The 13,650-nt window shown below is 37.7% G+C and overlaps 1 protein-coding gene across 1 annotated transcript; it reads left to right on the top strand.

The window, feature by feature from the left end:
- Positions 1-10,769: 10,769 nt before the first annotated feature.
- On the top strand, positions 10,770-12,080 carry LOC146734051 (uncharacterized). The gene has a single exon (XM_085508507.1). The coding sequence runs from the start codon at positions 10,770-10,772 to the stop codon at positions 12,078-12,080; it is 1,311 nt and encodes a 436-aa protein (XP_085364633.1).
- Positions 12,081-13,650: the final 1,570 nt, after the last annotated feature.

Raw genomic sequence — 13,650 nt, 5'->3', positions numbered from 1 at the left:
CACCATAGAATCCCGTCAGTCAAAATGACTATTTTGAACTGTAGGCATTAATCTGTGATGCAGCCAATGATGGATAAAGAAATGTAGGTCAAGGGAAGCTGCATGACCTCAAGATTCTCCTTCATGCCACGAACCGCATGACCGAGGTAATGAGGTGCATCCATATTGCCTCCCCAATCACTTCTGGTTCTTTTTCTTCGCACTAAGGACTAAGCCAATGCTCCGGGAGAAGTGGCGTGGTCGGGGGGGGGGCACGGAGTCAGACGCCGAGCGAAAGGAAACGATAAAAAGGGTGTTCCAGTCCGGGATAATATCCTCTACCTAGGATCTAGTTAAGACCAGTGAAGAAACAGTGTCATACTTCGCCAGTGACATTCCTGTAACAAAGGAACATTCTGAACGGTGATGGGGTTCGGTATGCCTGAGAACGCTGGACCAAGATTCTTGGGTAACTAGCTTTCAAAAGAAAAGTCCGAAACAGTACTATATGAGGGTGTGGGTGGAAAGATTCAAAGAGCGCTGACGGGAGAAATATCTCTGCAACAACGTGTTGTCGAGACTATTCTATCGTCTATGTGCAGGGATCCATGAGATTGTCCGGGCTGGATCAGTAACCAAAGCATGATCCACTATGTCGGGACCCTCCCTAAAAAGACCCTCTTCAATTGATTGGGTATTTCTTAGGTAGAAGTGGTGAAGACATTTTGCGTTCCCGAGAAGCCTGTCCTCATCACATGTTTGAGGGGGCACCTGAAGCAACAACAAATGAGTTAGAAATCGCACAGACCTCATTCCTTGTACTTGGTGTCTCTGTAAACCCTTTATCGAGGAAGCCAAATGGTTGAAAACCTTGAACACGGTCGCACCTGGCAATGGAAGTCGGGGAGGCTGGTCCGTCCTGCTTACCTTGCCAATAACACATAAACATGTGCTTGCTGTCATGCCTCGACCCGTAACTCAGCGCTCAAACCGTTCAAACTATTGTGTTTGCCGAGGATGGGACTTTGCTCGATTTACTAGGAAGCCCAACTGGTGTAGTAAATCCCGTGTAAGCCTTAACATTTCTGTTCGACTAACAACCCCTTGTTTGGGTTGTGTAGCAACCAATTGTCTAGGTACTGATGCCCAGTACAACTGAATCACCACCTGTTTCCACACTCTGGTAAATACGTATGAAGACATGCAAAACCCGAAGGGAAGCACCCTGTGCTCGACTACTTGGCCCAAATGGGCGAATCGAGGGAGTCGCTGACTTGCTGGGTGTATTGGTATTTGTGGGTAAGCATCGCTCAAATCTAGCGAGGCTAACTAGTAAAAACAAAGCACGGAGAGTAATATGGTGATCGTTGTTCCCAGGACGAATACACTGATTTAGTCTGCTTAAGTGCAGAACAAAGCGCAGCCATCTATAGTCCACTAACACTTGCGAGTAGAAGCCCGGACTTATATCTTGTCTTGTCCGACATTCTCCTCCACTGGTTCACATCAAGTCACAAAAGGTTGCCCACTGATTTGTGCAAGACAGATAGGAATAAAAAGCAAAATCTGTCTGCAAATTGAGATGACGTGTTCAAACACTGTGTAATCTCTTTCTCGAGCTGGACCTTCTACAATTCGTAATGAGAAATGTCCTGATCTCCAGATCCAGTACACACTTGAAAACCAGATTTAAAACAGCATTCATATTATTTGCATTTCCATATGATACATTTGTAATGTATGCATAACGATCGGCTCACAAGTCATTGGCAGGCATTTTTTACTTACCACTAGCAATTCAAAGAATACTTGACTACCTATCAATTGCATGAATATCTTACTTACCATATATAATGTCATGAATACCATAGTTAATCCTGGCAATACCATGAATACCATAGTTATCTCTGGCAATAGCATGAATATATAGTAACCATCAACAATATAATGAGGAGAGAGTTCCTTTCGTACTATGAGCTAACTAAAATGTGTCTTTTGTTGACAGAATAGCCCATAATGTCGAATAGTTTCAAACGCACGAGTACTTTTATTTGCACGCAATGCAGGTTACATAAGCCATACACTATTCCCTTAAACGGCATATGTTCTAGTGGAAATCCCTCACCATTGTTTTATTCTTTCTTCTACTCAGCCCATAGTGCTAATTCCAAGGTTATTTCCTACATAACAAAATAACATAGGATACAAGGTGATATGTTCAAATATATGTGTATTAATGCAATGCCCCCGGCATAAAATACAACACAATAGCAGCTGCCTGTTCTACATTGGTGTTAGGCCTGGATCTATAGCGGTGTTGTGTGGGCTAATACAACTAACGCCCACTCTGACAACGACGTGGATCGAGGACGACATTGGTGTATAATATAACTGGTCATATACATCTGCCACCTCAGGCAACCGTTATCTACATACGACCTAGACGGGGGGCCCTGCGATCACATGATACTGTTTTCAGCTATCTTTATTGAAAACTATTCTTAGCTATTACATGACAACACGTCACTATTCAGTCGTGCAGTTTTAATGTCCTATTGTTAATAGATGACCCTTGATCGTAAAGTTCATAGTCCATTGGTGTGTATGCATCAAGTAAACATTGAATCAGTTTCCATGCCATACCCGCAAAATTGTCTCATAATGCAGAGATGTGCGATATAATTAGTGTATTTATTAACATTATTAAAAAATGTAAACTAAGTGTGCCCGTGAAGTTCATGGGATTTAATTAATTATCATGAGTCAATACCAAGTATAAATATCAAATCAATCTATTGTGTAACATAATAGGTTTGATTCAATAATTAATAATAAATCTTATACATGAGTATGCATTTCCAGCTAATCCGCTAATATAGCTTGAGGGTAATTATCACAGAGTCATCGTTTCGTTGAAATACCTTTCAGTCAGAATAATTGTCCAAGGCAAACACAGTGTCACTGTTTTGATTGATGTTATCGACGACTCATGGGAATTTCCATGACGTGAAATGTATATAAATATAGAACAGAATAACTGAATTGTTAGCAGTTGTACTCAAGGGGCAAACATGGAAAAATACATAACATGCGTTGGAAAAGCGTTTTCACACAAACTGTTGACTGAAAAAGATCTTTTACCTTTTTGTTGGGATCTGGATACACGAAAAGAAAGACTTGACCGTGTATGGCAAAATATGAATTGGTGGATTGAAGACGAACCTGGTCTCGCAGTTTTATACAACATACGTGGTTTCGTCGCGTACGTCAGAGATAACAACTTGAACAAAGCGAAAGAAGATTTTAACAAGGCTCTATTGAATGACTCTAACAATCTAATTTCGCTAGCCAGCTTAATATATATAAATGAACAATCAGAGTGCAAGAAAGCCAATATAGCAGAGCAGCTTGGTAAGCTATCGCATAATGACATCCAACGACAGAAGATCCACGCCAAATATGAACGAGGCTTCTTTTATGTTCGGTTTGGTGGCAAGCACTACCAAGATGCCGAACGGTTTCTCAAGCAAGCAATACAGTTTGAAAAAAACACGATGTATTTGCGAGAGCTTGTCCTCGTGATGTCTCGGCGGGTCAAACGAACTACAATACCAGGTTATTCAATTCCATATAAAGAGGCGCCTGCGTATTTTCACCAACTGTCAGACCACTTGCTGTATTTAATTGACAACGACGGAAACAATGCATCTCATTACTCGATCCTTGGCGAAGTATTAGGCTACTCTCAAATATATAGGAATTGTGAAGACCGGAGAAATCAATTCTACGACCTACATCCTGACAAAACTGCAGAAAAGTGTTTTACCATGGCAATTGAGTTATCGCCAGGGGACAGATACATCTGTGATAGGTTGGGTCACTACTACCAAAACAACGATAAAAAGGAAGAAGCTATTGCTATATATCGACGTGTTATTGCTGAGAATCCATCGAAAAGCTCATTCGCACATGCTCATCTCGGAAAGCTCAGCCTATCATTGAAAAATAATTTCGAAATTGAACCAAACACGCAAAACATCGACGCAGCAATTCACCATTTCAGGCGTTCGATTGAACTGAATCAAATGAACAACGATGCAAGAATATGGCTTGGCAAGTGTCTTTGCAGTATTAATGAATATGATGAAGGGCTACAACACCTGGAGCGGGCAATAGAGCTTACTACTTATGAACATGACAACAAAGATACCGCTAATGCCCGATACTACTACTGTATTGCCCTGGTTGATAAGGGCGATTTGAAGAAAGGATATCAAGAAATGGAGACGATTCTATCGCAACAAGACCAACTGAATGTTCCCATTGCTAAATGGTTTCATAACTACTTTGATAAGATGATTTCAAAAGACCCAGATGACCCGCAACCCTATCTACACAAGGCCCAGTCCCGGATGATAATAAATAACTACGAAGCGGCGGCATCACTGTACTCCAAAGCTCTCCAGTTGTTTCCTACTAACGATGCATTGCGTAATGGACTTGAAAGCGCCATGAGCAATTTGACATAGTCCTAATAATACTTGGTAGTTGCTTGACGCCGACGCCAGGCATTTTAATTTACTGGTCATACCCTTTAATTTTGAGTCTATTGTAAATCTTGTATTTGTATTATCAGTACGTAGGACCAGTATTTATAGGAAATTGCAGATTATTTATTATGTACAGCTGTGAAAAGCATATTACATGTACTGTCGGCTAGTCTGTCTAAATTTACTATAAATTTGTCGTGAACATTGTAACTGTCAACAAATAAATTCCTTTGATGGAAAAATATCACATCAGAATAATTCAGAAGTAACGCAAAGTTATCTGGCCTATTTAACCTGATAGGTTATACTTCCGAACCGTTATTATATTATATATTATATGTTATATTAAACACAATTGGATACCATTTAGATTTTATCAGTGGCAATGTACACAATCACATGGACGACAGTAGTTTAGGCGACACTATAGGTACGACCATGAGGGCGCTGTTCATGGGATGACGTCATAACGATGACGTCATATTGGGATAGGATGACGTCATGGATGATGTCATAACGATGACGTCATATTGGGATAGGATGACGTCATCCCATCCCAATATGACGTTATGACGTTAATGCTACCCCACGCTTCGTAGGGTACCCGTTGTAATATTCCCGAATATGTACATAACGTTTCCCACGGAATGAATTAATCGTTACGTAAAGGCATTTGCTCGAACAAATCAGGTGGGTAAAGATGTTCTCACCTCGTGGGGCAATGGTGGAGGATTTAGCAGCCATTGCACTGACGTCAGGTGCTACCTTTTTAGAACATTCACCAGTTGATGAATGCATCAACTCAGATGTAGTAGTAGCTAGCGAATTAACGGTTGAACGCGATGAGCCGTCGGAAGCCAAATTTATAGCCCTGCGTTTTTTAGGACGACTCATCATGTTGCCCTGTTCATAGGTTGGAGATGGAGTCACAACGTCTTGAGCTAAAGAGCCAGCGAACTCGTGTAAATACGTGTTTAGCGGATTCATCTTGAACCAAGGCTACTATCTGAAGAAATGACGTGATCCACTGACTACACGTGTTTCAAATTCTAATGTTCGCTCACTGATTGGACAATGCATTATATTTTTAGATGTTGTGAATGAATCATCTTTTTTATTTTCCTACAGATACAACATTCCTTGAGACATTAATATCGGTGATGACGTAGGTAGACAATCACTACTGGTAAGGGCTGGTAACCTAATTTGTATTTCCCACACAAAATTACAACATTCCTCGGAAGCACTTGCCCTTGTGTTGAACGATGAATGCGTACAACTGGTGTCCTGATACAATTGTATCAAGCCAAAACAGACATTAAAGACACCGTAAATATCACAGCTGACTATGATGTTGAAATATGAATGTCAAGAGTTGGTTAAACTCCCGTGTTATACGAAGACATTTACGTTCTACGCCACCTAACTTCCAGCACGATGTCCAAGCGGCCTCTAGAATTGGATCAAGCGGATTCCACTTTTAAAAGGTAATCGATTCATTTTTATTTTTTTTTCACGGTTTCAAACACTAGCTAATGTTTTGTTTTGAAAAACTATCAGTTTAAATCACTGGCAAAAATTTGGCACATAGACAGTGAGAAATGTCAAAACACATCTCAAATATGTAAGTCTAAGTAGTCAGAATGTATAATAATGGAGATTTGTTTACAGAAAAGGAATACTACAATGTTTTCAATTGATGTCATATCTCTCATTCACAAAAAAATCATTTTTAAATCGAGTTATTGCTTGAACTCAATTACCGAGCGTACCCCTCAGCTTTAAACAATTATTATGTGTGGAGTTACATTTTCTAAATTACTTAGGGTGTCTTTTCACTAGACATGACCTTAGTTTGTTATGTAGGTCGCTACACTAACTCGAGACCACGCCGATATTCCCAACGCTCACTAGGCTATATCTTTTGTTTTTTGTATGTGTGAGTACGTTTTTTTGAACTGGACTTAAGTTGGCGCTGTTTTCTGTTATGTAGGTCGCTACACTAACTCAAGACCACGCCGATATTCCCAACGCTAACTAGGCTATATCTTTTGTTTTTTGTATGTGTGAGTACGTTTTTTTGAACTGGACTTAAGTTGGCGCTGTTTTCTGTTATGTAGGTCGCTACACTAACTCAAGACCACGCCGATATTCCCAACACTAACTAGGCTATATCTTTCGTTTTTTTGTATGTGTGAGTACGTTTTTTTGAACTGGACTTAAGTTGGCGCTGTTTTCTGTTATGTAGATCGCTACACTAACTCAAGACCACGCCGATATTCCCAACGCTCACTAGGCTATATCTTTTGTTTTTTGTATGTGTGAGTATGTTTTTTTGAACTGGACTTAAGTTGGTGCTGTTTTCATTTTTCAGACATATGGTAGAATATGACAATTCAGATGATGGGTAACTTATTTATTTATTTATTTATGAGCATTTTGAAAATTTTATGTGAGGAAAAAATAAAACATGTTTTTAACTTCATCTACAGGGAGAATTTTACACAATCTCAAACTTTATCAGACCTAGAACATGAATGTATTATTATAAGCAGGTGTGTACTCGAATACTATACATAGAATTCGTTCGATATGCATGTGAAGATTAGTAAACAATATGAATATGAATAATAAAAATAATATAACATTTATTTTTTCAGTGAAGACGACACAGTTGAGCAATCACCTATGAAAGATAATGCTTCGTAAGTTTCATTTATTTATTTATTTATTTATTTTATTTATTTATGAGCATTTTGAAAATTTTATGTGAGGGAAAAATAAAACATGTTTTTATCTTCATCTACAGGAGAATTTTACACAATCTCAAACTTTGTCAGACCTAGAACATGAATGTATTATTATAAGCAGGTGTGTATTCGAATAATATATGAATAATTCGTTCGATATGCATGTGAAGATTAGTAAACAATATGAATATGAATAATAAAAATAATATAACATTTATTTTTTCAGTGAAGACGACAGTTGAGCAATCACCTATGAAACATAATGTTTTATTTATTTATTTATTTATTTATTTATTTATTTATTTATTTATTTATTTATTTATTTATTTATTTATTTATTTATTTATTTATTTATTTATTTATTTATTTATTTATTTATTTATTTATTTATTTATTTATTTATTTATTTATTTATTTATTTATTTATTTATTTATTTATTTATTTATTTATTTATTTATTTATTTATTTATTTATTTATTTATTTATTTATTTATTTATTTATTTATTTATTTATTTATTTATTTATTTATTTATTTATTTATTTATTTATTTATTTATTTATTTATTTATTTATTTATTTATTTATTTATTTATTTATTTATTTATTTATTTATTTATTTATTTATTTATTTATTTATTTATTTATTTATTTATTTATTTATTTATTTATTTATTTATTTATTTATTTATTTATTTATTTATTTATTTATTTATTTATTTATTTATTTATTTATTTATTTATTTATTTATTTATTTATTTATTTATTTATTTATTTATTTATTTATTTATTTATTTATTTATTTATTTATTTATTTATTTATTTATTTATTTATTTATTTATTTATTTATTTATTTATTTATTTATTTATTTATTTATTTATTTATTTATTTATTTATTTATTTATTTATTTATTTATTTATTTATTTATTTATTTATTTATTTATTTATTTATTTATTTATTTATTTATTTATTTATTTTCCAGCCAGTAGTATAGCTACTCCGGATTTCAGAAGTTGAAATTTCTAATTAAATCTGGTTGCAGCTCACATGTAACGTAAGTATACTTTGTAAAAACATGTGAGGTAAATTGAAATTTGTTTTTCTTCTTCTTCTTTTTCTTTATCTTTTTGTTTATTTTTGAAGCTCTACAAGTACTGGGTTTGCAACACCCAAGTCCTGTAAGAAAAGCCTGTACTCTATATATGGAGAAATGAACACACCGAGTCCAATAGGATCTGTTAACAGACCATCTACCCGAGATATCAACGCGGAGGTGGTAAAAACCATGTAAGGTATGTTATTTATTTATTTATTTATTTATTTATTTATTTATTTATTTTTATTATTTTTTTTTTGAGAATTTTATTACAGTGATACTGACACGGATGATAGTGACGAGAATATCACCAACAAGATTAATTTCAATCTTGTCAGTAAGAGAAAACGTTTTGTCAAAAAGTTTAAGGTGAGTGGAACGGATTGGGTTGTAAAAGTTTTGCATCCAAATGCTAATACGTTCGATGAAGTTCATAACGTATTACACGCTACCTTTCATCAACTGCTTGAACTGATCACCTCTGACCTTGACGGACGTGACCAAATTCTCATTTCCATAAACGTACCCAACTTGAACAACGAAATTTGGCTACCTATTAATTTAATACCGGTTGAGGACATGAATGTCGACAAGGTGATGTCCAAAGTGGAGAGGATTCTACAATCTTACCAAGATATATCCCTCGAGGAAAACATCACCATCAGGACGGTGTCTGTTGAAATGCCCCTTGGTGCCAGCAAAACACGTGGGAGGAAGCGACAGTTTGATACGAAGATCGCAGACAGGTTGAAAAATTCCAAATCTGTCATTGAAATCGTTTCCGATGACCAGATGTGTTGCGCTAGAGCGATCGTGGTCGCCATGTCACAGGCAACAAAAGACGAAAATCCACCATCGATGTGGAGTACCATGAAGAGCAAAAAAACAGCGAACTACTCTATGCAATCCGTTCAAGCTAGAGAACTTTTACAGAAAGCCAGAGTCGAACAGGGACCATGTGGTATCGAAGAGATTAAAAAATTCCAGAGCGTGTTACCCAATTTCAGAATACACGTATTGTCGCACGATCATTTTGACTCCATCATCTTTGTGGGCGATGCCACAGAAGGTTCAAAAGACATATATTTGTTTCTAAAAGGTAAACACTACAACGTCATCACAGAAATGACAGGTTTTCTAGGAAAGAAGTACTATTGCACTAGGTGTGATAAGTCTTATTCTCACCGTTATGATCACATGTGTCCGACAGGGTGTTTGAGTTGTGGAAATCAAAGGGACTGTGTGGTTACACGATGGCAAAAATGCGGAAATTGTCACAGATTTTTCAAGAACGAAGAATGTTTCGAACGGCATCAAAAGTCGGTTAATGGAGTAAAAACTCTCTGCCAGTCAGTTCAACGTTGCGAAAAATGTCACAAACTCCTCAAATATCGTGATGGGTCTCACAAATGTAACGAAGTTTACTGCAAAACCTGCCAGTCTTTTCAGACGTACGACCACCTGTGTTACATTCAACCACTCACCGATAGAAAAAAGAACCAAGAATCTGACGAATCGATGGAAGAATTTGAGGAGGATGACTCAGAGAGCCATGGTAACTACGTCTTTTACGATTTTGAATGCACGACCGACGAACATTGCACTCATATTCCAGATCTGTGCGTAGCGAGAATTCCACCGAATACGGAGAAAGTGTTCAATGGTTCACATACCTTGGAAGATTTCTGCGAGTGGGCGTTAGAAAAAGAGCATAATGGAATGATTTTCATCGCACATAATTCAAAGGGATATGATGGAATTATGATTCTGAAATACTGTCACGATCACAATATACTACCCGAAGTCATCATGAATGGTTCAAAAGTCATGCAACTATACATCCGTCATGCAGATATCAAATTCATTGATAGCTTGAATTTCCTGCCCATGGCTCTATCTAAACTTCCTAAGACCTTTGGCATAGACGAGTTACACAAAGGCTTTTTTCCCCACCTGTTTCCAAGAACCGCTGGAGACCGATACCCGAGGATCGTTATTTTGACCCAGATGGTATGAAGGAGGAGGTTAGAAAGAAATTCTACACATTGTACAATGGAGAAGTAGAAAAGAACTCTGTTTATGATTTACGTAAAGAACTGCTCAAGTACTGTCGGAGTGACATACGCATACTCAAAGAGTGTTGTTTGACATTTAGATCGATGATGATGGATCTCACCGAAGTTGACCCTTTCAGCTGTTGCATCACGATCGCCTCCGTGTGCAACGTCATATTTTGAAAGAATTTCCTGACTAATGATACAATCGGTGTTGTGCCTGTGAAAGGTTATCTCAGCACCCAGAATCAATCCGCAGATGCTATAAGATGGATGGAATATGAGGCACACGTCAATAATACGTGTATTCAACATGTTCGTAATTCCAGAAGAGAGATGAAAATCGGACCTTATCACATAGACGGATATGATGCTTCTACCGAAACCTTGTATGAGTACTACGGTAGTTACTTCCACGGGTGCCCAAAGTGTTTTCCCAGAAGAAATGAAACGAATCGCAAGAATGAACTCAGTATGACATCCCTCTATGAAAGGCTACTGGCGAGGAAAGAGTGGTTGAAATCGAAAGGATACTCGCTAGTCACCAAGTGGGAATGTGATTTCAAAAACCTGATGAAGAACAATCACAAAGTCGAGAGGTTCGTTGGAAACTTAGATATCTCAAATCCTATCAGAGGCAGAGAGGCTTTTCTCGGCGGTCGTACTAATGCTCTGTGTCTATATTACGAGATCAAGGAAGGCGAAAAGATAGAATATGTTGACTTTTGCAGCCTCTACCCATACATCAATAAGACCTCGCGATATCCAGTTGGCCACCCAACAGTCGTAACTAAAGACTTTATCGTCAAACCCACGGACAATTTCGATATTATCAAGTGCGATGTTTTACTTCCGAGGAAATTGTATATACCAGTTCTACCTTTCAGGGTGAACAACAAACTGATGTTCCCACTCTGTTCCAAATGCGCGGAAACCATGAATCAAGACAAATGTCACCACAGTGTCAATGAACGTCAACTGACGGGTGTTTGGTGCACTCCGGAATTGAAAAAGGCTGAAGAAGTAGGGTATCACATCACCAAGGTATATGAAGTTTGGCATTACGATGAGTCGGCAACCTACAACCCCGAGACTGGAGAAGGAGGGTTGTTCACAGAGTACATCAACATGTTTCTGAAAATTAAACAAGAGTCTTCTGGTTATCCCGAGTGGTGTCGCACCATTGAAGACCGAACCATGTACATCCAAAGATACCACGAAAGAGAAGGTATCGTCTTGGATAGAAGCAAGATAACCCCAAATCCAGGCCTCAGAACTCTTGCCAAGCTAAACCTCAACTCATTCTGGGGAAAGCTGGGACAGCGATCAAACTTTGGACAGAGCACATATGTAGAAACGTCCGCCAAACTGTTGGAAATGTTGATGGATAGTACAAATAATGTCACAGATCTTTCTTTTGTCTCTGACGAAATGGTTCTTGTCCAGCACTGCGATAAAGAAGACTACATTACCGAAGCACCCAATACGAACGTTGTACTGGCTGCCATGACGACGAGCTATGCCCGACTTAAACTCTACAGTGTTCTGGAGAAATTAGGTAGTAGAGTCTTGTACTTTGACACAGATTCTATCATTTACATCCAGCGAGCTGGAGAATGGGATCCACCACCAGGTGATTATCTCTGAGATTTGACGAAAGAAATAACTCCAGTGGATAATTACATCACGCATTTCGTATCGGGAGGACCGAAGAATTACGCATACCGACTACACAAACCGGACAAAAGTGGGAACAGTGTGTAAAGTGAGAGGGTTCACCCTCAATTACAGAAATCAACTGGAAATTAATTTTGACTCCATGAATCGACTCGTTCGGAGAACAAGCGGCCCTCTACATGTCAAAGACCCCCGAAAAATAACGCGCAAGGGAGATAGAATATTCAATAGAGAAGAAGTTAAAACATACAGTTTAGTGTATGACAAACGGGTGATACAAGACGATTACTGTACCCTCCCATACGGCTTCTAAAAACAAAACAAAAAATATATAAATAAAAGCGAGATCATCCTTTACCTCCATTCATCCATTTGAACCTTGAACAATCACATTGACATGGATTCTACCAAATCTATCACTCATCTATTCTGGCTTATGCACACTACCTTATTTTGTTTTGAACTGGATGTTCAAAAAGTACATTGAAGAACGTAAAAAGAAACGCGATAACGAGCGAGGTCTTATTATATCGTCATGGATGCAAGATTGAAACACCAATTTACCTCTCTTGTGTGCGGTCCCACACAGTCTGGGAAGACGTTTTTAGTCAAACAGATATTAGAACAATGTGACAGCGTCATATCTCCACCACCAGACGTTATCTATTGGTGCTACGGCGAGTTTCAGCCAGCCTATTTGGAAATGATGAAGACAGTGCCTCGAATTCGTTTTATCGAAGGGATACCTCCAGATATTGGTAGAATAATTGAGCCATCTAAAAGAAACTTGTTGGTGATAGATGATCTGATGACAGAAACGGGTAACGATAAACAAATCGCCCAGTTCGAAATTTATCCGTGATACTGATTTTGCAAAATCTCTTTCATCAGGGCAAGCAATCGAGAACCATCAGTCTCAACACGCACTACATTTTTCTGTTTAAAAATCCAAGGGACGCATCACAAGTCAACGTTCTGGCTAGGCAAATGTACCCCGGAAACATTAAGTTTCTTCAAGATGCATTCACCGATGCCACCCAAAAACCTCACGGTTACCTCCTCGTGGATCTGATGCCTGACACCCCTGAGGAAATACGCATTCGAACGAACATACTTTCATCTCTAGTACCGATAGTGTACGTGAAAAAGGTATAAAAAAAGACAGTCTTCCACCATCAGTCATTTCATCATGTCAACCCGCATGCGAAAGAACGCTGATTTTCTCTCTGTATTGCACAACTCCAAACAACAAAAGGGGATAATTGCGAAGCCTCTAGTGACTTGATACAGTGTCTGTGCGAATGCTCGCTCAATGTGTTGAAAGGGAGCGTCCAGCTATCACCCAGTCAGAAAAGAAAATTGGCGTTGTACGTGTGTTAAGCGTCCGTAGGGGTTTTTAACGCCGTAGGGAAATCGACACCATTAAACAGTGTTCTAGGTAGTCTGGTTTTGGTTGTATTGAGTCAAACTATCCACCAATAAATGCCACAATGCAAGTCGACAATAGATAAACACAGAATTATTTATATGATAAAGTGAC

This window comes from Saccoglossus kowalevskii, chromosome 15 (assembly GCF_978046115.1).
Source record: "Saccoglossus kowalevskii chromosome 15, keSacKowa6.1, whole genome shotgun sequence".
NCBI classification, from domain to species: domain Eukaryota; kingdom Metazoa; phylum Hemichordata; class Enteropneusta; family Harrimaniidae; genus Saccoglossus; species Saccoglossus kowalevskii.
The sequence above is the reverse complement of the archived record's forward strand: the minus strand, read 5'-3'. Positions and strand labels throughout refer to the sequence as shown.

What these genes read in the sequence shown, in the direction of transcription:
- LOC146734051 (XM_085508507.1), top strand. Translation starts at nt 10,770, where the DNA reads ATGAAAATCGGACCTTATCACATAGACGGATATGATGCTTCTACCGAA.